Source organism: Osmerus eperlanus, chromosome 24 (genome assembly GCF_963692335.1).
Source record: "Osmerus eperlanus chromosome 24, fOsmEpe2.1, whole genome shotgun sequence".
NCBI classification, from domain to species: domain Eukaryota; kingdom Metazoa; phylum Chordata; class Actinopteri; order Osmeriformes; family Osmeridae; genus Osmerus; species Osmerus eperlanus.
Window position 1 is genome coordinate 3,799,501 of NC_085041.1, and position 25,796 is coordinate 3,825,296.

Sequence of the window (25,796 nt, forward strand, 5' to 3'; positions counted from 1 at the left end):
AACCATGGACAGTAAGAAGCGTGATGGATCAGTGGTCACCGAGGGATCGTGAACTGCAGTTGATTTCTTAATTAAACATTTTCCAACCAAAAATAAGTAAACATATTATGTAAATATATGTTTATTGTTTTTCCTGAAAATAGATACATGAATATACAATGCATAGACGGTTAGTGCAGACTTAGAACTATTAGCATTACGATTGAGAGGGCTGTTAAATTGAAGTAGAGTGAGGACTACACTAAACATAATAAATGAGTGCAAATTGGATTTAAGGTCTCATGTTCTGTTTTATAGAAAAATAGATGCTGCAGACCTTTACTTGGTCAAACATGTTACAAATGCAGATTAGTTATGGATAATAGTAACTGCTCAAGGCTTTTATGGAAAAATATCAACCTTATATTAACAATACAAATAAATGCACAACTTAAGCCAAGATATAAATACATATCCTTTAGGAGACAGTGGTAATTCCAGTGGAACATTTTTCAATGCTCTTGTCCTGTTACGTTTCTGTCCGTCTTAATGGTCTATCATATACACCGCTTGCATCACTCTGCTGACCATGTCTTATGGGGACTTGTGGGGCTTGGCAGTTCCCTGAAAGAGATGAGAGCATTGTTTTCTTACCAACCGCTGACAAATACAGACAAACCCATAACTCACTGCTCACGATGGTGCTTCATGGAAAACACTCTAGGCGTCACTGTTGCGCAAGTCAAATCTGGAGTTTGTGACCAGCAGCTAGCATACCACACCCAAACTTAATATTAGAGCCCAGCCTAGGCGCTAATATTACCCAGCTTCAAATAGAAGAGGCATTGCTCATGATACAGATATGTTCTGAGCGGCCTGTACTGCATTCAAGGCCAAACTACCTAGTTTGTGAACAACACAGACATGTTTTTTCTACTCTGATAACCGACTCACAGCTGCCTGGGTTTTGGCGTAGTTCATATGGGCGTACAGCAGGACAGCCGTGTCATTGTGCGAGGCCTCCAGAGCGATGGATAGAGCGTTGCTGCCATCCTGCAGAATGACAAAACTCATTTCAATTCATGGAGACACAGAAACCAAAATAGTTCTATTAGGGGGACTTGGTATCCACTTCCTTACTTCAACCATGTTTAATAGGTATTGTACTTGGACTTTTAAAATGCCTAACACTACAGTAACAAGGGGTTAACTCGACATCTTTGCCTTTCTGTCTCCCTAGACACCCATATCCCTCCAGTACAGTACAGTATGTCACAGTGTTGAGCAAAAAGAACGCCCAAATTCTTTCCCACCCCATCTCGGTCCAGCTGTGACCATCTGAAACTCAAAACCATGTGCTCTATGGCCAACTCGTTCAAACCCAGATGTGTCCGCTCAAATGTGTGTCTGAGCATTTGAACCGGTCTTACTACAGTTCATATGATGTGACTCTGGAACAGAAGAAAACTTAAGGCCATGGAGACCCATTGAGCAGTTCAAAAAGCAACTATGCAAGTCACAAGAGGCAAAGTACCCATATTTATTCACTACCAGCATGATATAACAGTACACAGAACACCATTCTGGCTTGTTAATGTGCCCCTCGAGGGCATCTGAACAGTCTAGTGACTTACTTTCCTGTAACAGCGTTGAGTCAAAGACATATGGACAGATGAAGGCAATTAAGACAGTAGCCTGCCAGAGGCTGGCTCTGAACGGCTGGACAGACACAAAGTAGAGGTCTACAAAAAGGGATGAAAAGTCTAGACAGTGTAGATTATTCTTGCGTGCCCATTTTCCATTATGTCTACTAATTTGATTTGCACTGTTCCTCCGTATTAGAAGAAAGTGTAGCACCGTGATGGATTTTAGACTACAGTGGATTTTCAACATGGGCTTCCTTTTTTTCACTGGGCTGGTGTGAAGGGAGGTGCTTAGCAACAGCCGATAAAACTCACATTGTCCACGATGGAGATGTCACAGCCCAGCTGGTCCAGGAGCAGGGACACGATCTCGGCCCGGCCGTGTTCACTGGCGCACATGAGCGCTGTGGAGCCCTCATCGTCTTGCACGTTCACATTGGCACCGCAGTCCAGCAGGGCCCGCACCATCTCCTGCCGACCGTGGCTAACTGCTAGCATCAGCGCTGTCTGGCCGGCCTGGGCGAAAGCAGGAGAGTTGGAACATTGTGATGTTTTGGCATCAGAAAGACTGTAGTTGGGAACTGCAAACATTGCATCAGGCCTCTGATTCCCACATTGACTGTAGTAACTAAGTACCGTAATATTGATTCATGGCAAGTTATTCTGACTGAAGAAGGGAGCAAGTCCCATCCGTTTTGGGATGTGGCAAAGCACAAACAAAACTGAACTACATGGACAGTAATAAAAGTCATAAGATCCATAGTTCAATGGTTCATACAACAGCTGTATGCCACAGTTAAATGCAGTATTAAAGATGGCTTATAAAACATTTATAAATTCAGCTTGACACCTGATACATATCTATTGTACACGTCTAACAGAGGGCTTTCCAATACTTTATTTCCTCATAAACTATGTGCAGGTGAAATGTGGTTTATTCAGAGGGACGTGCCTGGCTGGCCTTGGCGTTGACGTTGCCTTGGCTGAAGAGCTTCTTGACCACCTGCATGTCCTCCTCCTCCTTCACAGCAGAGAGGGCTGCCAGCATTATAGCCGTGTAGCCCGCCTTGTTCTGCTTATCCACACAGCACATACCTATGAGGAGACAACACACACTTAAAAAACACGATAAAACCAGGTAGCTATTGGAATAGGCATGAAATGCCCACTGACCCGTATCCAGCAGCAGGCCCACCACGATGAAATTGGAGTGGGAGACGCTGTAGTGCAGGGCGGTGTTGCCGTTCCCGTCCGTCATGTTGACCACACGCGCGAGCAGGGCGGAGGAGACCTCGGAGAAGGCCATCAGGTAGTTGGAGACGCGCTGAGGCTGGGCCGTCTTAGCGCTGGAGATACGGAACCACTCCAGCTGCACAGTGTGGGTGCTGGAGAGCTAAGGGACAAAGAGGTGGGAAAATCACTGGTGATAAACACATGACACAGCTGATTATACATAGTTTGGTTCTGGACATGGCTCTATATACACACAAAGCTCAGCCGTACAGTACAGACAGTACACCTTTTAATACTCGTTCCATTAGGGACAAAACACTGATGAAAGATACACTTGTTTTTGTTTATTAGTGAAATGAACTCGTCAATGAGTTTATTTGATTGTAAAAAGCTTTGACAAGGGTGGTTTTCATGTACTCTAAAGAAACAAAAAAGGACAGACATGGTTAAGCTGGTTTAACTGAAGAGGCATGTTGGAACCCACCACTTCTTTACTCTTCAGTGTTTTGACATCATCGTTCAGGTGGTTCTTCAGAATGAGACAAGCCTCGCGCATTTTTGCACTCAGCTCAAACCTATGACAAACGAGACAAGTATTCAAAAGCTGGCAGTCATATCTAGGAAGAGAAAGCCTAATTTCTCTAAATGCTACCTTGTGCCATTTAGCAAACAACAGTTGGTTTGTAACAGAGATGAAATGAAATCCCCCCCAAAAATAAAAGGAGATGAATCTCTTGAACGCATCATTATTTAGGTCCCTTCTTCACAACGTACTTCTCTTTCACAGCGTCAGAGGCATTGGTGGCTCCTCCCAGGACCTCGTCCTCGCTGTCGCTGTCGTCCACGTTCACGTTTCTCTCCTCGTCCGACGTGTCCTCCAGAGCCGCCGCCGCCTCCTCGCTGCTGTCCGAGCACCCGCCGTCCCCACTGCCCGCCGACGAACTGCCCTCTTCCTCTTCCTCCTCCGCCTCCTCCTCGTCCTCCTCGCTCGACGTCGACTCATACCTGATAAAGTAGAATGACAGGGATAAGACGACCGCATGTACCCACCCGCATCGTCGTGGTGACGCATTCCCGTTCACTGCACTTTCCGATACTCACCCTCCGTTGAGAATGCCGACAAACTGCAAGCTCTTCTTGCCGCTGCTGCGGGTTTGACCCGGGTCACTCCCATCCTTTCTCTTCATGATGGATTTAAGCATACCTGGAGCCAGTAATGATGCTATGGATGTCGGTTTGTTTTTATTGGATGACTTTAAACAGAACAGCATAGCACACAATGCTCCTTATGCAGGGCAGATAACCCAACAAGACGCATTGTTAGGTCATGTGCATTTGATTCTTGATCGTTTATGAACATTAAAGAGAAATAATGCACTGTATATATGTTGGTTTAGGAATGTATAAGTAACAAATACTAGCTGATACCTACCTCCAACAGATGTTTGGTTGTTGGGAGTGGTCACTTCCTCCTCTCTGTCCGCCACACTGACCATTTCCTCATCGGGGGTAACCTTGTACTCGGCGATGGTCATCTGTCTTCTCTTCAGCGCGGTGGCCAGAGGTTTCTGCTCCTGCACCTCCTCAAGAATATTCTCCCATTGGCTCCCAGTGCTGACCAGAGCTACTGGGATTGGTTCAGGTGGACTCTCAACAATGTCAGTCTGTGTACTCTGGTGATTCTCATTGGCTGGTAAATCCCCCCCTACACATGCATCCACAACCTCAGGGCAACAGGACACTGCCACATGTTGCAAAGTGCAAGTGGACGAATCAGTTGCTACTTGAGCGTGTGCCATGGTAGGTTTGGCAAGGACACCCTTCTCAAACATGACCCGGGACTTCCTCTCTTCTTCTTGGGCTTTCAGCGCTCCCAGGTCCTGGTCAGCTTGGCTCAGTCTCCCCTCCAGAGCCAAAATGGACTCTTGTTGGAATTTGATGGTGTCTTGTAAGGTGTCCATCTCTCTCTGTGCCTCGCTGGTGACGCCGAGCAGCGATTCCATCACCCACACAGAGGCCTCCTGCGTTTCCACGCCCACCTGGACTGCCTCGTCGCAAGCAGATGCCTCTTCAGTCCCAACGCTTTTCTCGCAGACGGCCACCTCTGTTCCCTCGGACGCGTCTTTCACTTCCTGTCTGTAGTAGAACACCCCTTCCTCCAGTGACAAGTCATCCCCGACTGCCACCGACATCTTCTCCACAGTCTCGGCTGGAATTCTTTCTGGAACTTTCTCAGAGTTTCTCTCAGCCTTCACCTCCGTTTTCTCGCTCAGTCTGTTGACGTCTCCTGCTTGGCTCGAAGTCGGAGGAGTTTCCTGAACTTGGGACTCTGCGTCCACTGTGGTAGAAACAGTCACTGTTGTGGTCGTCTGTCGTTCTTGGACCACCGTCTCTTTAGCAGCGAAAGCTTTCTTCTCCTCCAGTGCCGACAGAAGCATGTCTTTCTCTGCACGTAACTTAGCCACTTCTCTCTCCAATGCCGGGACACCCTTCACCCGCTCCTCCATCTCCTTCAGTTGCCGGAGGGCAGTGGCCATTTGCTCTCTCACTGTCTGCAACTGGGTGGGTGGTAGGGAAGCCATTCCGGTGGTTGAGGCAGGAGTGCTCCTACCGGAGGTGTGAGGACTGCGTTTGATCCAGCTACTCTGGGGTGGGGTAGGGGAGACCAAAGACTGTAGCTGAGGCAGACCATCCACAATGGTTGTGTTAGCATGGGAAGTCCAAAGAGGAACATTTGTCTTGGCGCCCTCTCTGAAGCCTTGCTTGGGAGGGTCTGAGAGCTGGAAGCGGGTGCCATTTTGGTGCTGGTGGGTCTGCTCTTGCTGTAGTCGCCGGCTGGTTTCGAGGAGGGTTCTCTCCACCCTGGGGTTGCGCAGGGGAGGAGGAGGAGGGGGCATTTTGGAGCCGGCGGAGTGCGGCGGGGAGCTGATGATGGTGAGAGGGGACAGAGGTTGGGCTTCGCAGGGTGCCGAACCAATGCGGTTCCTCGGGGGCGGCGGAGGGGGAACTCTGCCATCTTCGCTGGCGGGGGATGAGAGAGACTCGGTGGAGGTCCAACCGCTGGCTCGTCCCCCGACGCTGGTGCTCCGCTGCGAGACTTTGACGCCCCGCGTCGACCTGCGGGAGCTGACGGGCGCCCGGCGCAGGTTGTGACCGCTCTCGATCTCCTCCACGTACTTGAGGAAGTCCAAGTCCAGCTGGAAGCCATATGGAGTCTGGACTGAGTAGGATCCCTGTTGATCTGCCTCTTCCTGGCTGGAGTATAGGAATGGAGCACCCAGGTCTGCGGACACAGGAACGCATCGTAAGGAACAACTCAGGGGGAAGGGGAAACTTGATTTGGTTTTCAAACCCACAAATGGCCTGGGTTAGAGACCCTGACCACAAATGGCATCTTACCAACACACTGTTGACCGATGAGCAGTCAACACTACTGAGTGAAACTCTAAATGAAACCTCTAAGCTGTATGCAATAACACCACAACAATGACAAAAGTCTCAGCAAACATGGCAACTGATACTTAACAACTTAACCATTAGCTTCCCACTTGCTTAGGGCTTAGAATAATGTGTTGCGTTGTGTGCCATTATTCTAAATCTGATGTTTATGCCATAACTCACCAGGCAGTTTTGGGTTAACCTGCACAGACTGAGTCATCTTCCCGGACTGAGATCTTTAAGCAGAAGCCCCGACAGTCAACTCACTATCTGGGGAAAGAAGGAACACTCACTTAAATCAGTGTTTTTTCAGTGCTTACCTTAAAAGAAAAGAAGTAAGGATAGCATGACATTTAGTAAGTAATCAAATGTGGAGAAGAACTACCTGAATGACTGGCTTCACATTTATGGTTTGATGTTGATGTTGAATAGTTTACAAGTCAGTTTTCTTTCTCAGCAACTACGATTCGATCTAACCACAGAATGTTTGTTTCTTCTTCTTTACCGTCAGTTTGGAGGATGACTCCCATAGTTACCTTTTGTCATGCACTCGCTGGAGGAATCATAAAGCTTTTCTTGATGAAGCAACAGGGTTCACCTTGGGTTCCTTCGTCCTGCTGTCACTCCAACTGTGGGTCACAGCTTCCCTTGAAAAAGAGAGAGAGGGAGAGAGAGAGAGAGAGAGAGAGAGAGAGAGAGAGAGAGAGAGAGAGAGAGAGAGAGAGAGAGAGAGAGAGAGAGAGAGCAAGAGAAAGAGCGAGAGAGAGAAAGAGAGAGAGAGAGAGAGAGAGAGAGAGAGAGAGAGCAAGAGAAAGAGCGAGAGAGAGAAAGAGAGAGAGAGAGAGAGAGAGAGAGAGAGAGAGGGTCAGAGTAGCCTAACCTACACAACGCATACATACACACAAACATAGATCTGTTTCCCCACACCCCCGGGCACATTCCACCACACACTTCCCTCCAACATCCTGCTGGCAAGACCAGGCTAGAACATGTCGCACTCATCAAGTATCTGAACAAGGTAGCCCTCAAAACACAGAAGAACGAACCCTTGTCTGAGATCTCTCGTGACCTAGCCATCTCTATCGGATCAAATCAAAAGTTACTTTAGATCCCCAAACATGGTAAAACGTGCATACATTGCATTGCCCAAGAATGAATAGATACCCCATTTGGATGATTCATTAAAAATAAAAACAAAAATGTTCCTTACTGAGACTAATCCATCCAAGGTTTTCTCTGCGTATCAGAGGAATGGCATTCCCTGATGCTGGCTGTTAGCCTGTAATGTCAAGTTAGCTTGTTGCTTCAAGTGGAGACTGGGCTAAGGGACTGGTTAGCTTCAGCCTGTCAGCTACAGGTCACTGCTTCATAACCTGAGGGAAAGCCTGTTACCTCCTCCTCTAGGGTCAAAACATGCATTGGGGGTCAGAGATGGGTGTGCTTGGCGCAGATCTATAAATCACCTGAACGTCCAAACAACTAGGCTCTGGCCCACCATTGTGAGTGAAGGATTAGTGAGCACCTCCCTCAGAACAGGATTAGTGGAGGAGGTGTGGGTCAAACCAGGTACAATTAATGAGCATGTTAGCTTTGATAAACAGTCCCGTGCTAATTTCTAAAGGGCAATGTGTTTCTTGTTACCAAGTCATGCAATTTCCAGTCAAAGTGCAGAATGACTTACACCCCTTTGACCTGTCTGAACTTGCTCATTGGTAAATGTTTCATTTTTGTTTTTAAAATACCAACTTCAGATGTGTGTGTGGCTCAGAGATCAGGCTTTAAAAGAAGAATTCCTCAGATATGGCATCTGGGTCTCCATTGAATACTCGGAGGCCTCGCTGTTCTTGTCAGTATGCTGCAGATAAGAAGGAGTGCAGGTTCGACACAACCTCCTAGCCTCCCATCCTATCCCACTCCTCCTCACTCACAGCCTGCCTGCCTCACTCAGCAGAAAACAGGCCAGTTCAAATGTTTTTTCCAGGTCCTGATGACAGGCAGCAAATTACAGGGCACAGGGGGAGAAGGCACATTCCTCTACACCCCTCATCTTCCATCACCAGCTGGGAGCCACCATAGGCATCTCTCTCTCTCTCACACACACCAACTTTAGGTGTTTTTCTACCCATAAAACACATTGGTTTCACACGGGCAAATGTCATATGACAGCATAACTGACTGGACACAATAAGTCTTAATGGGGGTAAGTTAATGTAACCTAATAACAGGGCAGAGGGGTTTAACTTTATAAAGCCGTCATTAGATTCCATTGTAAATGGACATACCACATCGCTTTACAAATTGTGGCCTTGCTAGGCGAATGCAGTTTTATTGCATATATTGCCATGCTGATTGGAGGTTTATGTGAAGCTCTCCTCCTGTTTAACATAAGCTAATGTTTCTTCACCATCATTCTCATTACTGAGACTGCAGTTTCCCGTAAGCAGTCATAAATCCAACACTGGGGTCTACAGTTTTGAAACAGGAAATGTCCTGGTCCAGAGCTGGTTTCATCGCCTCAGCCCATGTTTTGGAAAAGTGACCTCATCCCACCACCACCCTTTTTCCTCGAAAAGGAAGCAGAGGGTCGAAAAAGCTGACTGACAATGAAGAAGAGGAGGAGAGGCCTCTAGCTACACAGAACCTGATAGGACTGCGCCCCGCACATATTAACCCAGTTTCTGGTGTTCATGGACAAGGGCAAACCTATTCATTCAACAAGCCCCCCCCCCCCCCCATCCATTGGCTCACTTTAACTACCAAACTACTTTACATGAGAAAAGGCCCATTCTCAAAAAGAGACACTAACTAGCATGCACACATGCAAGCACTGATGCGTGCACACATACACTCACTCGGATGTATGCACGCACGCACAGATACACACACATTCCTCCCCCCTCTTAACACACACACACACACGCGCGCACACACACACTCACACAGAGTAGGGCCTCGACTTCCTCACTGGAAGCCTCTATGTGAGTGGCTCAGCTGCTGGGATAAATCTGCAGTTTCCTGAAGGGAAGCAGGTTTGAGAGTACCCCCCCCCCCCCCCCCCAGCCTCCGACACCCCCAGGGAGACCTCCTATTGTCTCCCAGTAAGAACTCCCGTCTCTCTCCTGCCAGGAAGCCCATTGGCCGCGCTCAGGAAAGCTGCTTCCTCACAGCCACAGGAAAAACGCCACGGTGAAGGCAAGCAAAACTGAGAGCTGAACAAACACAGCGTTGGTGCGACACAATAACAAAAGAACCCTCACACTCAGGCATGCAAACACACTTTGCTGTCCTGTAGTCAGCGAGGGCATAACATCACATGACGCGTCATGCAGGACTTGGGTAACATGCAATTAAGACTAGGTTCTACGCAGTGTGAACCTAACCCTAACCCTAACCCGCTCAAGTACAGGAACTTGACAGAAATAACAGACTGACACCTGAACATATACAGACCTCATCCCTGGGAACATGGGGCCACATCCTTGCAAAATTCTTTGTCATATGAATCACACTTTCCGTCAATCACATTAATCTAAAAAATAAATAAATAAATATTCAACTGAACTTTAGAAAGTACATCTTAATCCTTATCTATGAACATCGACTTGGTTTTAAAAATCACATGCATCTCATAACCCCCCCCTCCCTCCAAAGACAATCAGCCACATTCAAGCCCAACAATGGAGCATTATGCTACTTCAGTGGTGAAGCTGTTTCGCTGAGTTTTGTGAGCTCTCCTTGTTTTCATCCACCCCAATCCCCCTCACTCTCCTCAGGTTCAAAATGTCACAATGTGAATTGAATCAGGATTGAAGAAGTCCATGACTTAGGTTGGCATTTGAGAGACAGTGTATGTCTCAGAGTCTAGTCCACCCATGGCGCCATTTTGGACTGGGCGAAGGGAACTGGAACTGTGGGGTTATATTCAAATGCTGAGAAACAATGGTCTCTATGTACGTCTACCCACCCGCTTTCTGTAACTGTCACTAAGCAGCACTTCTTGGTGTCCTTGTGTAAAGCAGATGAGGGTGTGAGGTGGCACTGACACAAGGGAAAGTCTAAACACTGCAGGTGGAAGCCATTGCTATGTGACTTCCAACAGGCATTTTCAGACGCCATTTCAACCCATTATCTTGGACTACGCCCACCTGGTTGACTTGACCGGACTTGTAATGACTAATGACTAAATTGAATTCAAACCGTAATGTTGACGTCTTTGGAAAGAATTAGCCGTTTTAGAGTCCCATTCCTAGTTGAACACACAGTACAGGACATTCCACATCTAGAGCAGATCCCAGAGGCAGGACCTAGTCACAACCCATTGAGGAACACCCATGCCCAATGGATAAAGTCCCCCTCCCTGAAACAAAGCCGTTCATAGAAATCTACTTTGACCAATTATCCACCGTTTCCACTGGTCACTGCTCCCTACAGTTTCAGGTCTGGTATCAAGAACAGTCACACAGCATTATCCTAAAGAAGTTTAGCTAAAACAGGGTATTGCCTTGTTGCAGTCTTAGGCGGTGTGCCATGGAAGGAACATCATTGCCTGACACTGTAAAATATTGAATTTATTCTTTAAAGAGAAGATGAAAGGTTTATTTTATCTTTCAAAAGCAGAGCTCGAGTGAGTGTCAAAGGATTAGCAGATATTTGATTCCTGAAACCGTTATTTAGCCTGGGTCTTGATGAAGGTACCAGAAACATCTGAAGTGCACCAAAATAAGTGTGTGCTGGTACCTGTTTATGATATTATAAACACACACAATTTTGACAAAAAAAATGAAAACAAGCCTCCTTCTCCAACAGTAGCAATTGAAGCTTCCAGATGTTTGATTATCATACCACTAGTAAAAGACCAGATGTCATCTAGCGCCTGTCTACAAATAAACAACTAAAATACCTGTTATGTTTTTGACTGGTGCACTCAACACCATCCCTTTGATAAAAGGAGGCGGCAGATGAAACAGCTAAACCACTGCGTTAGACAGGAAACGCTGGGAAATAACTGTTAGTTACTCTTATGAAAGTAACTATAAAATAAGAAGCACAAAATACAACTGTTCTAGAACAACTGTTGTTAAACTACTTGACTGTACTTTCAAGAGGCATTACAAAACAGAGCTTAGTTCGACCTCTGCATTTCCAGGAAAAAGCAGATGTACTATAACTGTGCCTATCAGCCATAACTGTTTCCCAGCAGACAAAAAACAAAAGGTAAACACAGGATAGTGTCCTAACCAAGGGGATGTCTCCCATTTTGACAGTTATCAATTCAAGCTAAGTTCAAGAATTCTGAAGTGACAGTAATAAAGGCATGCACAAAATGTTAAAATGATCTTGGTAAATTAGTTCTTCCTGTGAAAAGCTTCTGATAACCTCGTAAGTGGGAATCCACAGTATCTCAGACACTGGATTTGATTAGAAGGCTTTCTCCCAGTTCTTGTTAGTGAGTGGTGAGCAAACAGGGATATTTTTAGCCAGTTATCTTTCATCCACCATTTTTCAAACGCTGTAGTGTGGGAACTGGAATCAGACTGACCTCCTTTAAAATGTGTTTGTGGGTAACAAATAATCATTAAACAGGCATTACATTCTAATACGGTGGTTAGAATCGTTTTCCAAAACATTGAGACAGGCCCATCCTTAAGGGAACTAACTATAAATCTCAGCAAAGGTTCCGGTGCTGACGATGAAAACAAAGGGAAAACATACAAAACAAGAAGCCCTCTTCACAGCTCTCTAACTTCACTTTGACTTATTTGTGTTGTGTAATTAAGAAACCCACAGAGATCTGGTACAATTTAGTAAGTGGCCATTTCTATTTTCAAAAGATGAAGGCTTGCTAATTAAGAAGAGAGTATTCTACCATTATGTTGCACTTACCACTTAGGCTAATTGCTGGCTGAAAATGCATAGATTCTCTGGAGTTAGTGGTACTCATTGACTAGGTGTATGTTCATTTAGGCATGAATATAAATATGCCTTTGAACTGTGCTGTAGCAATGTAGTTCTTTTCAAATGAACAAAGTTTATAGTCATGCTCAAATAAACCCAAACATCTGCCTGGGCATACGTAGAGCTACATCAAACAGTGGTTTCTTCTAGATTGGTTACAGAGCTTGGCAATTACCTGATCTAAAGCATCTCCCATAACATGAAATCCTTCAGTTCTCTCAGTGTTTTGTCTGATGAACCACAAAGAAAAACAAATCAACAATTCCTTCTTTTTTTTTTTATTGTAAGCAAGCTTCTTGGGGGGGGGGGGGGGGCAGACATATGAGGGGGGCCTGGGCCCTTCCCTTCATGGCTAAGCAACAGTTATTAAATGAATAATGGACTAATAATTTTTGGACTGGATATCGAGCCCCAACATAGACTTTGAATATTACAGCCCCCGCGATGATCTGTACTTTTTGGGACTGATTTCAAAGTAGATATTTGCACAGAAAATACCCAGTGCACAGCCCAGCTCTCACTGGCTGTGAACAAGTCAGATAACTCACTCACAGGCCACAAACCTCTCAACACAGATTGGACTTTCAAAGTGCATTTAAAAGAAATGGGGCCGAACATGCAGAGAAAGGTATTATTATGAAAGAATACAACCTAATATGGACTTTATTATTTATTCTCATCGCTCAGACATGGGGCATGTCCCATGTATCAGACTATTACACATAGCCACATAACACTCCCCGCACTAAATTTACGGCGGTTCTATTTTTGAGACGCACGCTGTAAGTCATACCCAAGTGTGCCGTTACAGGAACTAACCATCACACATCCCTTGGGTGAGCTCATCAATGTTGTTGAAAGCTTCACACATCACCGTCCAACAGACAAAACTGTTTTGATTTGCACCAACGAGCCTCAAGCTTTATCTAGGATAACAACACATCAGTCAAGTGTGGCGGATGTTGACAAGGTGCTTGCGAATGAGCCTCATCCGATAAACCATGCAGAGACTAATATGATGCAATCGTTTCATGCTGCTTCGCAGGTTACCTTTATAGCAGAAACAATAAGAAAGTTAATCTTTTGTTGTTAGCAAGGATGCTGCTGTTTACAGACAGAGACCTGGAGGGAAGATCCCCCCAAGTCATTTCTTTCTGATCTATTTTGATTTAATCTTTGTTTAACCTTACTCTGACCTCGGAACAGAAGCTTCTGTGTCCAAGAGCACATTGTCAATGAATCATGTGAATCGGCTTTGTCTATTTGTTCAAATATTTGTTGATAAAATCGTAGTTTAGTTTAATATTTCATTCCCACACTCCCAAATCAGTTCTCAAATGTATACAGAAGATACATTCAGAGATTGTACACAACAAGACGTTATTAGCTTGCAATGTTTATATCTGGTTTGACCTTCCTGAAGTAAAAATAACGACACTGAGGGGGTCAGGAACTTTTATTATTGTACTGTATGTGCAAGCTGAATGAAAAAGTTATTTTAATCCGACTTAATATTCAGATCTGAGAGTTACAAATACCTATAAGAAACGTCAGTGAATCGAGTAAAATGTAGTGTAGTTAGATGGTTGTCAAGGAAGATAAGATGGACCAGGGAACCAAACACTGGCAATGAGCCAGCAAAGCGAACAGAATCACATGACAGACAACATGGAGATGGTTAGCAATCAAGTGGATGACGATAAGTCTGGGCAGGACGATTAGGCAGGGGCCACACACTGCATGACCAGATAGGAGGAAATAATCCAAATTAGCCATAACAATATGAACCCATGTTCTGTTCAGTTGTGCATGATGTGATCGCCTGTTGTTGTGGGAGACTGTGGAACTCAACTTGGTGTTACTCAGTAGAGTGGTAACAATTTGGCACCACTAACACAACATGAGGTTGTTAGGATGTTAGGGGTTGGAACTCCACTGACAATTTGGGGATTTCCATGTTGTGTCCTATTGTTATATAATGGCTCAAAGAAATTGCTAGATAATACGAATATTTTTTATGTCCATCCTTCGCACATCCCATCACATGAAATGTGTTGCACAGCCATAGCTGTAGGCAAAGCTGGAAAATAATATGAGATAGATATACATAACTTTCACTCATCTTTATAAGTTGTTTGTATAAAATGGTGTTGCCTTACTGCTGTAATGAATTTATAGGCACTCTTTAGTGAGATCACAACTGCCTAACATTTTGTATATCTCATGTGACAAATTAATGAAATAGTACGCTATAGTAGGCTATAGAATCAGTCGAAAAGTACATATATAGATGCATTAAGGTGATGATCAATAAAAATGCATTCCGCTACAAACCTTTGCTCGAAGCCAATATAATATTTTCATAATCTATACATTCCAAAGATGGTTAGAAAACGCAAGCGCCAGCTACAATAAAACCAACGTTTTAAGGTCTGCGTAGAATTGTAGGTTCGGGAACACCCTTTTTGTCCCAACATCAAATGTAAAAGTTTACAAATGTTTACAACACGAAACAAAACACTTATGTAGCACTAGAAAGGACACTGCCTTTGTAAAACTGTTGCATACCATTCGCACTCTCCTGGTGGGGTGCATTTACCTGTAGCTAACTTTAATTTATACATTCACACCATCTGTGTTCTAGATTATCGTTCAAGAGAAAATGAGAGCGCGTACAGTATGCTATCAAATTTCTCTTACCTTTCAGTTTCTCTCTTTAAAGGCGCTCTTAAGAACTCCTCACGACATTCTTCGGATAAGGTAATAAAGCTGGAGAATGAGTAAAACCTTACCACCACTCGCGCTTTCCCCCTGTTACCAGCTCACTCTTCAAAGGTCTTGACTGTCAATGACAGACATTAGAGGCGTCCAATGAAAAGGCGCTATGAGGCCAAATGATGTGGACCACAGAGTGGGTGGGAACTGTGTTTCAAGTCAGTCTGATGGCGGCAAGTGTGTGGCCAACACGCCTCAGTTGTGATAAAGCTAGTCAACCTTGATGCCATTTATAAATTGCAGTGGAATAACGTCTCTAGATTTTTTATTTAATTCTAAGTGAAATTGTGGAACTAGGCATGGCATTCATAATAAAATATAAGCAATAATAACTTGTGAATTAATAACCAGTAACAATGTAGGGAAAGTTTGTTATCCATGTGACTCAACATCAAAACCCACTTTCAAGTCCTCAAACATTTATTTTGATTTATCCTATTTCCTAATGCCAAGTCAGTTTAGGGAATCATGCGCATAAATGTCATATCTTATCTGTTAAGAATAGAGAACAAAACAGGAACATAGCTAATCAAATTATTTGCATTACATCTTTATTTTCCATGCTGTGTTTTGTATTATGGGTGTGTGTAGGGTGTGTAAGTGCGTCTGTGTGTGTGTGTGTGTGTGTGTGTGTGTGGGTGTGTGTGTGTGTGTGTGTGTGTGTGTGTGTGTGTGTGTGTGTGTGTGTAGCCTTCCTGACATAACACAGCAATTTGCACTTTTATGGGAGACCTTGTTTGTAGTTCCCCTCGGCAGCTATCCGCTGTTTACTGTGCAAGGAACGTGCTTACAAAACACTGCAAACAGGGAGAGATTTGATAGACTATAGTCAGTATTTGTGTTACAGTCGTATTTGTTCACTTTTCATGTTCAGTCATTATATTATGATATTTCATATGATAAGTCATGACATTCTAATCTTGAAATCAACACACTGTGTGGACTTTCTCAGCTGAGTTGCAATTGAGGGACCTGACAGGAGAGGGCGCTATTGCATCACAGTTACATTTCCGTTTCCATCCAATAGTATGCTCGGATAAAATTTAAAAATATAAGCACATCGAGTCCTCCTGTCCTTGTCTCAATGCTTTTCTAGTGGCCTCTATGCTATGTCACAGATCTTGTAAATAGCAACAAGGTTATTAGTCAGCAGCGTGCGTATTCCTATCGGGGTCTAGACACTATTTTCAAACAAGGATTTTGCAGAGAAAATAGACCAAAGGTGCCAAAAGATGTTTGGGTCATTTTTGGCACATGCGAGACCGAGGCAAAGGCTAAAAGTGGAAGAAAGGAGATACCAGGAAATGCAGAAAGATAACACTTCTACTGAGACAAATTGATTTGGAAAATATAAACAGAGCCTGGAGTAGATATGAGAGAAGCACATAGTGTGCCTGTCGACTGGAGAGCCACTACTGTAAGGTTAAAACCAAAATGTGGAAAGCACATTAAAGTATGAGCATTCAAATCCTTTTGGGGATGCTCTGTTGTGTTGACCGACTTCGGAAGTGTTAGGTCATTGCTTCTTTACCCTTGAGATGTGTGTAAAGATAACTGGCAACTATTTTACCAGATGTTTTTAACTCTGTTGAGGATTGAATATTTTGATATATCCATAAGTTCACATCTCATTTGGAAATGTTTCTTCAGTCTCGAATTAGAGTTCTCTGGGTCAGCTGCGAAACTGCAGTTGATAGTTTTCCCTTCTCTGGTACACAATATAATTATCAAGGGAGTCAGGTGGCTGAGCGTTTAGGGAATCGGGCTAGTAATCAGAAGGTTGCCGGATCGATTCCCCGCCAAGCCAAATGACGTTGTGTCCTTGGGCAAGGCACTTCACCCGTCTTGCCTCGGGGGAATGTCCCTGTACTTACTGTAAGTCGCTCTGGATAAGAGCGTCTGCTAAATGACTAAATGTAAATGTATAAACTTAGTAAACACCCAGAATTTGGTCGCACACAAATGCATGGTTCATAAGAACTATGTTGTACATGAATCTAATGGCCCTACATGCAATTTGATGTTGATTGTTATCAATTTACCATATCTTTTGATTACACATGCTACAAACTTCTTATTTATCACAAAAGCAGCCAGCACTGTTTTGTAAAACACATATGCAGTATATCTTTCTGTTTGAGAATGGTTTGCGTGCACGACGGCACACACCTCTCTCTCTCTACACTCACATGCTGTGGTGAGGATAATACTGGGAGCAGACCCAGGGACTCAATGCTTCCCTCTGGGGTCATGTTGCTGACCCTCCGGCCCAGATGGTCACACCAGGATATAGGAACCAGACTCTGAGGTTACTGTCAGACACCGTTTGTTAGACATCATGTCAGGGTCACGTCAGAGTGTTGGCTCTTCAGTGAACCACACATACACATGGTGGGTTGTCTGTTCTTGCCTGGGAGTTCTTCAGGAGTGAGGGACCATCGTGAAATAATTGAAAGCTGCTGATTACAAGAAACAAGTGTAAACAGTTGATGAACACAGCATGATGTGTTTTTTTTTTTACTATTCAAAACCACTCTTGTAAAAAAAACACATTGTTGGTCTGACATAAGCGATCCACTATATCTGGAGAGGAGCTGATTGTTTCAGGGGAGGGGTTGGCATTGTCTATGGAGTGACTCAACATTTCCAAGAGTGTGCCATGTACTGTTCAGTCATAAAATCACCTAACTCCTTCTAATGAATCCAATGTGAGCAATTACTGCATAAGAGTCCTGTTGCGCAATTCTTCTTGTGTGGAATAGTCTGCAACCAAGCTTGGACCAATCAGATTTTCAGACAACGAAACAGCAACCAAGCAAAAAAGTATTTTACTGTTGGTGTGGCAGTAAACATTTTATCAACGAGGGCATCACAGTGATGCAGGCACCGTTAGTTCAACCTTTATGTACCTTCAGTTATTATATCAACATGTGTGGATGGTGAATTGATAACGACTCCACTAAAAAGACAAATCTACAAACTGACAATCATCACTGATAATCATTCTTATTTCCCTCCCAAGGTCTAATCGTACACAGGCGTACCCTACGCTCCCTGTCTTAACGATTTCCAACTATTGACTATAACCTATGTTAAAGGCGTTGAACACCTCACCAATAGCAACAGGTGCATATTTCTGTGAAGGAATTTACATTTAGTCATTTAGCAGACGCTCTTATCCAGAGCGACTTACAGTAAGTACAGGGACATTCTCCCCGAGGCAAGTAGGGTGAAGTGCCTTGCCCAAGGACACAACGTCATTTGGCACAGCCGGGAATCGAACCGGTAACCTTCAGATTACTAGCCCGACTCCCTTACCGCTCAGCCACCTGACCCCCCCAGGAATGAGACTGCTGTACGAGGACACACCAAAGTCCAAGAAAACATGTTTTCATGGGTTACTGGCTTGAAGGATATCACAGGCCGTCACGGCGTAGGACAAACAGGAAGCCTTTATAGGTGTGCCAATTGGATTCAAGGTCTTGCACTATAAGCTTAACTCCTTTTTAAAACAAAGTATTTTAATTCAAGCAGATTGGGTGCAACTGGGTGAGTTTGTCCTGCCAAAGATTATTTGGCCTTCCCCAAAGATTAAACCAACACATTTCACGGAACCAGAAAGAGCTGCGGTGATCTCTTTTTTAGGTAAAAGGTGAACTGCAAGTCAGTAACCATTTTGTGCACGCATGACGTGACGTACCAGACTTTAAATCAGTTAAAGAGAGAGTGAAGAACCGACAAGTCATTGAACCTCACATGAGTAAATAGTCATCTGGACTGATCAGCAGGAAGGCAAGGATGGGACAAAGGTGGCTCAATTACCAGGTTAAATAGACAGAAATAGATCAGAGTCTACAACATTATTTGCATTTCTTTCTACGTGACAGCCAACCATTGCAGCATGACCAGAGGACTCCTTTATTTGATAGACCAAAGGGCTGGGTGAGGGTCGAACACCAGACTGACATGGAGTAGGAATCAGTCATAATGGCCACTCCGTCCCATGAGTAATTGTCCTTTTCTTTGTAAATGATGATTCATGTACTCGCTTGTAATATCAAGGCTGGCTCGTGACAGAAATGTCATGTTCTTCTCCTTTCATTACTTTTTACAATTGTGTCATATTCAGTGCGCAGTATTGTATTGCCATGCCCTTGGGTGTTCGTACTATCCCATTACTACAAAAAGGGCCCCCAAATGTATCTACGTCATTGTGAAAACCTATAATTGTGGGACCCATCAGAGGAGATATCAGTTCCAGTCCTTAACAATATCCTTATTATGTTTTTGCTAGTTTTCAACTGGGTGTGTCTTTATGTATGCCCCAACATTTTGTACACACCATAAGTTACATAGCTTCACATTATATAACTGTTCACATTGGGGGAGAACAATTATGATAGACATTGACAACCACTTTTGTCAAAAAACAAGGGGTTATATCTGGATATTTTATTTGGGTGAAAGGGCAACTGTGGGCTGCAGTGAGTCAGTTCACATCAGGAAGGGAACAGCCTAAATGCATACGTTCCAGACTACAAACGCTTTGCGTCTGGAATCTGGGTAAAGGGTCAACATGATGGAGGTGAATGGAATTTCAGTTGTAACATTGTGAATAACATCTGTTCACTGGGTCCACGACAAATCACAATACACATAGTCAACATGTCTAACTGATGCTTGATCTGTTGTGCCCAATATGAATTAACCATTATCCACCATGTGGTATATTAAGCTGTATAAAGGTCCATTCATGATACAACATTTAACAGAAATGTTCAAATCAACATATGTATAAACTGCTCTATCTGAAATATGTTCTAGTTGTGTTTTATCAATCTATTGTCTCAATAAACAAAAGTCTGTTGTTGTAGCCATGAAACATCAAAGTGTGTTATGGTTGGATTGCCCTTCGGAACTAACCAGGAGTCTCGTTCCCAGCTGTGCGTGTCTGATCAGAAGCAGCCATGGAAGTGGACCCAGAGGCTGATGCAAGAGACCTGGCACGTGATCTCATCTTCACCTTTCACACACTAACCCGCAACTGAGGGAAAACTGAGTTAAAACAAAGGGTCTGTTCAGTCTGTTACTATAAAGGGACTACCGAGTTATGCAATCTACAAAGAAAGAATTAATCATAAAGATTGAGATTGGTTTTTATATGTATTTGTTTTAAATGAGCCAAAAATTAATACAAATACAAATAACTAGCTCTATAGCTTCTTTTGAAGTTACAGTCATAGTGTACATACATGGGTGTTTAGGAATGTGTTTAGAATTAGAATGATGAATGAAATGTGAAAATACAATACCTTTAAATAATTATAACCTTTATACACAATTTTCCGTAACATTTAAACTTAAGTTTTAGCTTGGAGTCTACAATACATCATTTGAGCTTAATGGAAGAAAATGCTATGAAACCTGGGCCAGAACAAAAAGAATTAGAATGATGAATGAAATGTGAAAATACAATACCTTTAAATAATTATAACCTTTATACACAATTTTCCGTAACATTTAAACTTAAGTTTTAGCTTGGAGTCTACAATACATCATTTGAGCTTAATGGAAGAAAATGCTATGAAACCTGGGCCAGAACAAAAAGAATCCTCTCGTCCATCCAAGAGCAACTGATTACTAAACAAAACTCTATGTCCTGCCGACGCAATAAAAAAATTCCCACCGGCAGATACTGTGTGCTGGTAGAGAAATCATAGGCAATAAGAATGTTCCAGCAGCATGGGGAGACGTGCAGGACAGGAGCACTACTTGAGGCTACGTGTCTTTAAAGCACAACCCTTCTCTACAGGAACTGTTCTGGGCCCCATACTGCGGGTCATTCTGTGTCTCCATTGTTCCGTGAAATGTGGTTCGGTTGAAAAGGGATCACTTTAACTGTCAGTCAGCCAGTTAACCATGTTGGATTTTTACTTGTGTTTCTCTTAAGGAACTACCACAAAATACCTTTACACATGTAGACAGGCCCTTGAATGTTTGGTCTTGCCTGAAAACTGAATCCTGTGTGCCTGGGGTGTGTCTAGAACTCTCAGCACGTGTTTTGGAGAATGGCTGTAATGGTTCAATTCTGAGCATGAACTTTCCCCTACTTCTCACAACGACCTCGTCTGAAACTCTGTTTTACTGCATTTCTCCCCACGCAAGATCCACCAGATGCCTTTAGGTGGAAAAATACATGTTTCTTAGTGTTGTTTTAAAACACTAAGCACTGGAAGGACAGTTATGAAATCTTTAAAAGTAAATTACAAATGTATATCTAAATTAAGCAGCTCATTATTATGTATGAAATAATATATTTGTTTGATAGTGTAGCTGTAACCCACTATCGTCTTTGCTAAAATACACTACAATAACAAGCCACAAAATGCCTGGCTACGCTATTGATGCTACGCTTTAATCCCAAATTATATCATAATCGTGCTTTTTTTTTTAAGATTAATGCAAATTAGACTGAAAAAAAATATACCTTGTGAGTATTTCCATAAAGTAAATTATGTAAATACAACAATGAACTGTAAGGGGAGAAAGAAGGTGAAAGGTAACTATTCTCAGATTTCTGTTTTTTCTTACAGTACAGCTCATTTACATTAACTTCCAACCCCTCAACAAATTCTCCCCTGTATCAATGGAGTGCATCACATTATGTATACCACACCCCCCCTACAGCCCAGTAGCCAATGAGAACAGCCACCCGCAAGCTCTATGCAGGCAGCAGGATATATAATCCTCACACTCCTGGTCTTGAGCACGGATCGAACGAGACACTAGAAAAAGACCGGCGTCGAGCTCAAAACATTCCGAAGACCGAGAACATCATTTCAAGTCAAAGATGCAGACACCAGTGATGCTTCTGCTCCTCGTTGGCATTCTGGTTCAAGCGACCATCAGTTTGCCCTTGGAGAGGAACAGAGCGGAGATCAGCAGCAGAGACATGTACGCCTCCTGGGACGACGTCAACGTGGTGGCCCACGGTCTCCTGCAGCTGGGCCATGGGCTCAAAGAACACGTGGAGAAGACCAAGAGCCAGATGAGAGACATCAGCAGCAAGCTCAAAGCCTTCAACGGCACTGTGGCCGAGCTGGCGAGAAACAGCCTGGCCCGGGGGGAGGCGTTAGCGAAGGGAGCCCGGGAGATGGAGGACAGGAAGAGTCAGGAGGAGAACATCTCCTCTGAAATGAGGGTGAAGGTGGAGGAGCTGAGGGCTGAGCGACGGGAAATTCATGCCAGGATGGAGAGGCTGGAGGAGAAGGTGGACGGAGCCCTGAAGGACAGCAACAACAGTAACCACGGTGATGTCAGCTTCATCCAGGTGAGACAGACTCCACCAGTTTCTCGAATAGTAATATTTCATGTAATCCTAGCAGTGGAAGGACAGAGTTTGACATCATGCAACTCGAGATAAATGGCTAACTTGTTTCAATGTTATTTTTAGAGAATATTGGATGCACAGAACAAACGGATTGATGACCTTGTGGAGAAAATACGACAACAGCAAGACAAGCTGGAGAAACAGAATAGCCATCTGCATGCACTCCAAGGCAAGGTATGTACTCGACAACAGTGACATTGGTCTTAAAAAAAGGGGGAGATTGCGGGTTCAAATAAGTCAATAAATAAGACACGGAAATGCTCTTCTTGACATGTTTTGTTTGATTATGTTCCCCAGGTCATGCACAAGAAATTCAAGTCCCTTGTTAGACGCAGAGATGAAGAGACAGCACGGAAAAGCACAGAACAAAGAAATTCTCAAACAGGTAAGATACTTTCAACAAACATGCCCCATACACACCCGTACATACCAACCACCTCTCAAAGCATATAACCTTTCCCCTAGTTTCTCAGAAGCCATACAAACGACTCCCAATGTCTTCCCCAGAGCAGTAAACTGATACATATGCTATGTGGGAGAACAACCTAAAATACCAAAAACATCCACACTTCTAGCTCTCTGGCTGAAAATAATATCTTTAGCCAACCACATTTAAAAAATGTAATCGTGTTAACGGTTATCCAACTATTGTATAGATGTAGACTCTACACTTTCGTTATGCAAGACATTTTGCACGTAAGCAAGTACCGACATGTACTCATTTACAAGCATTCCAAGTATGTCACAATGTAGACCTACCACTTTGCTCCTGGAGATATAGGAAACTGTACTTTAGACCAATTTCCCTGTTGGCAGAGATCCTGTCCAAAGTCTAACACAGATCAGAACAACTTTTTGAACAGTTAATGGATAAGAGTTTGACATGACAAAATCATCATTGATGATACACATTCACCATTACAGTTGTAAATCAGTAATGTTTTACTTGGTGTCAAAGCATTGTATAAATCACTAGATCATCTATTTCATCGAGTAGCTAATTAAAACGGCTGTTCTGTTTTTTGTATTTTCAGGTTTTGCCAAAGATTGCCATGAGCTGTTTCTGCAAGGGCAGACAAGCAGTGGTGTGTACTCCATCCAGCCTCACAACTCACTGCCCTTTGAAGTCCTCTGCGAAATGACATCTGGTGAGAAAAAAACAGAGTCTCCTCAATTACTCTTAACAGCACAGTTGATTTTTACAACTTTACCAACACTCAATTTACAATAGGCTGTAAAGTCTAGTCTTAGGGGTTGAATACATCTAAAAAGATTTCTCACTCTCTGCTCTCTCTTATCTCCTGCTTCCAGAAGGCGGATGGACAGTTATCCAAAAACGACTTGATGGGTCACAGAACTTCAACCAGTTATGGGAGGCCTATCAGAAAGGCTTCGGTAGCTTGACAGGTATGTCCATATTCAGCTCAAATAAACCCCCAAATCCTAACTTTATTCACGTGTATGCTCATGTGATCGAATGTAACTAATCTGGAATTGTAATATTTCAGGTGAATTCTGGCTGGGACTGGAGAACATTCACGCTCTGTCGAACCAAGGCGAGAATACACTGGTGGTGGAAGTCTCTGATTTGAGAGGAGAAGTGCAACCCGTTCAGTACCCGTTTTACCTGGACGGAGAAGAGAATAACTACGCCCTGCACCTGGGCTCCAGGGGGAACCAGCAGAGCGCTCTGCACACAGGGTCTTCTGGTCTGCCGTTTTCCACTTCTGACCGAGACAACGACCAGAGAGCTGACCTCAACTGTGCCCAGCACCTCTCAGGTGAGACCATTTTTCTTTCACCTAAGCTCACCAAGCCTTCAACTGTTGTGAAGCTGTGAAATTCCGCAATCAAAGATGCTGTTTCTAAATCTTTTTTTTTACTTTACAATATTACAGGTGGTTGGTGGTTCAGTGATTGTGGCAATGCCAACCTGAACGGCAAGTTTCCTAAGAAGAACGTTCAGAGACAACAGACGAGGAGGCAACTGGCCTTCTGGAGCACAATGACATCACACCACCGTCATTTGAAGACCGTTGTCATGAAGATTGCCCCAGCCTCAATCAAGTCCTAAATGCATTGGTTTCACTTTCACAACAGTGAGCCATGTTTTTACACCGGTTTCTCACTCCATCATACTCAACGACTGAAGACTACTGACTTTTGCACACACAGCTAACTAAAGGGTATCACAGAACCCATCCAAAGAAAAAAAGCTTTTCAATGTAGAAAAATGACTAAGATTTCTTCTGTTTCTTTTTCTGAAGTTGGAATCATTTAGCACTTTGTAATATGCACATTTGCCATTTAGCCTCACCATTAGTGGATCATTATAATCCACTGTCTCAGTGGTCTCCATGTCAGTCATATTGATTGTTTTATAAATAACAGTATTCCCTTTGTAAGAGAAAGCACATTATACTTAAATTTCTTATGTCTTAAGCCTATGTTCTATTTTATTTTTTCTATTCAAATGTTACATTTCATTTTGTAGTGATTGTACAGCAAATTAAACTTGTCCGATGTTCAAACAGTAGACATGAGAATTAACATTTCAGTTTCAATGAATAAAAGTCTCACAAAATATATGCATTGATCTCTTTTACCTTTGTCATAGACCAACTAAATGAACATAAATGAACAGATAATCTGAGAATCAATAGCTAGAAGTGTTCATTGCTTATACTGTTCTGAGGATATGTACTATGTGAGTGTAAACACACCATCTGTCCCAACCCAAAAACTGACACTGCTACATAGAAAAACGGAATCAAACGGCTTCTTTGGATCTGTGGGCCGTGAACAATCCACTCCATGTGAATTACAACTCTATCCCCACCTGCTGGGGGTGAAGTGCTCTAGGACAATAATCAGAGCAGATGTCAGAGGGGAAACTTGCATCAGAGCAGCTGCAACAGCATCCAAAGGCCCATTAACCCTTGTGTTATCTTCGGGTCATTCTGACCCATCAGCCGTGTGACCCACCGTCGTATTGCGACAAATTTACCTCATACAAAAACAAAGTGAAGCATTTTCTTTTAACCGTTGGGCTGTCTCAGACCCCCCACATTGCAAAGGTTAAAAGAAAATTATTTTTATTAGTTTTTGTATTGGGTAAAACTGGGTAAACACAATGATGGTTCGTTATGAACCTTTGGGTCATGTGACCCGAAGGCAGCACAAGGGTTAAACGCTTTGACAAAATGAATCACTTTTGATGTTGAGTTGAAGGACTTTCATTAGATGTTCTGTTTATTTCTCCAACACACTGAGTGCGTAGACATACCCACATACAGTTACAAGCATTTCATCTTGCAGATTCTTTCTAAATGTTGCCACGTTTCACGGTCCACCTCAAACATCAGTTCCCTGATTGATTTTTA

At 43.4% G+C, this 25,796-nt stretch overlaps 2 protein-coding genes across 4 annotated transcripts; one reads left to right on the forward strand and one right to left on the reverse strand.

Moving 5' to 3' along the window:
- Nucleotides 1-105: 105 nt before the first annotated feature.
- kank3 (KN motif and ankyrin repeat domains 3) lies at nt 106-15,085 on the reverse strand. Of its 3 annotated transcripts, none has more exons than XM_062450920.1 (12): nt 14,949-15,085; nt 6,830-6,940; nt 6,477-6,559; nt 4,288-6,138; nt 3,957-4,077; nt 3,630-3,860; nt 3,340-3,430; nt 2,796-3,015; nt 2,575-2,717; nt 1,938-2,138; nt 934-1,032; nt 106-603 (listed from the first exon to the last, which is right to left on the reverse strand). In XM_062450920.1, the coding sequence occupies exons 3-12, from the start codon at nt 6,511-6,513 to the stop codon at nt 574-576; spliced, it is 3,024 nt and encodes a 1,007-aa protein (XP_062306904.1). In that variant the 5' UTR covers nt 6,514-6,559; nt 6,830-6,940; nt 14,949-15,085; the 3' UTR covers nt 106-573. The 3 variants fall into 3 exon arrangements, with proteins under 3 accessions (XP_062306904.1, XP_062306905.1, XP_062306903.1); XM_062450921.1 differs by having other exon boundaries at nt 3,957-4,059; nt 6,477-6,563; XM_062450919.1 differs by having other exon boundaries at nt 6,477-6,563.
- Nucleotides 15,086-21,775: 6,690 nt separating this feature from the next.
- Nucleotides 21,776-24,999, forward strand: LOC134011329 (angiopoietin-related protein 4-like). The gene is made up of 7 exons (XM_062450925.1): nt 21,776-22,353; nt 22,477-22,587; nt 22,711-22,798; nt 23,448-23,561; nt 23,725-23,820; nt 23,922-24,194; nt 24,312-24,999. Exons 1-7 carry the CDS (start codon nt 21,874-21,876, stop codon nt 24,485-24,487), a joined length of 1,338 nt encoding a protein of 445 aa, XP_062306909.1. The 5' UTR covers nt 21,776-21,873; the 3' UTR covers nt 24,488-24,999.
- Nucleotides 25,000-25,796: the final 797 nt, after the last annotated feature.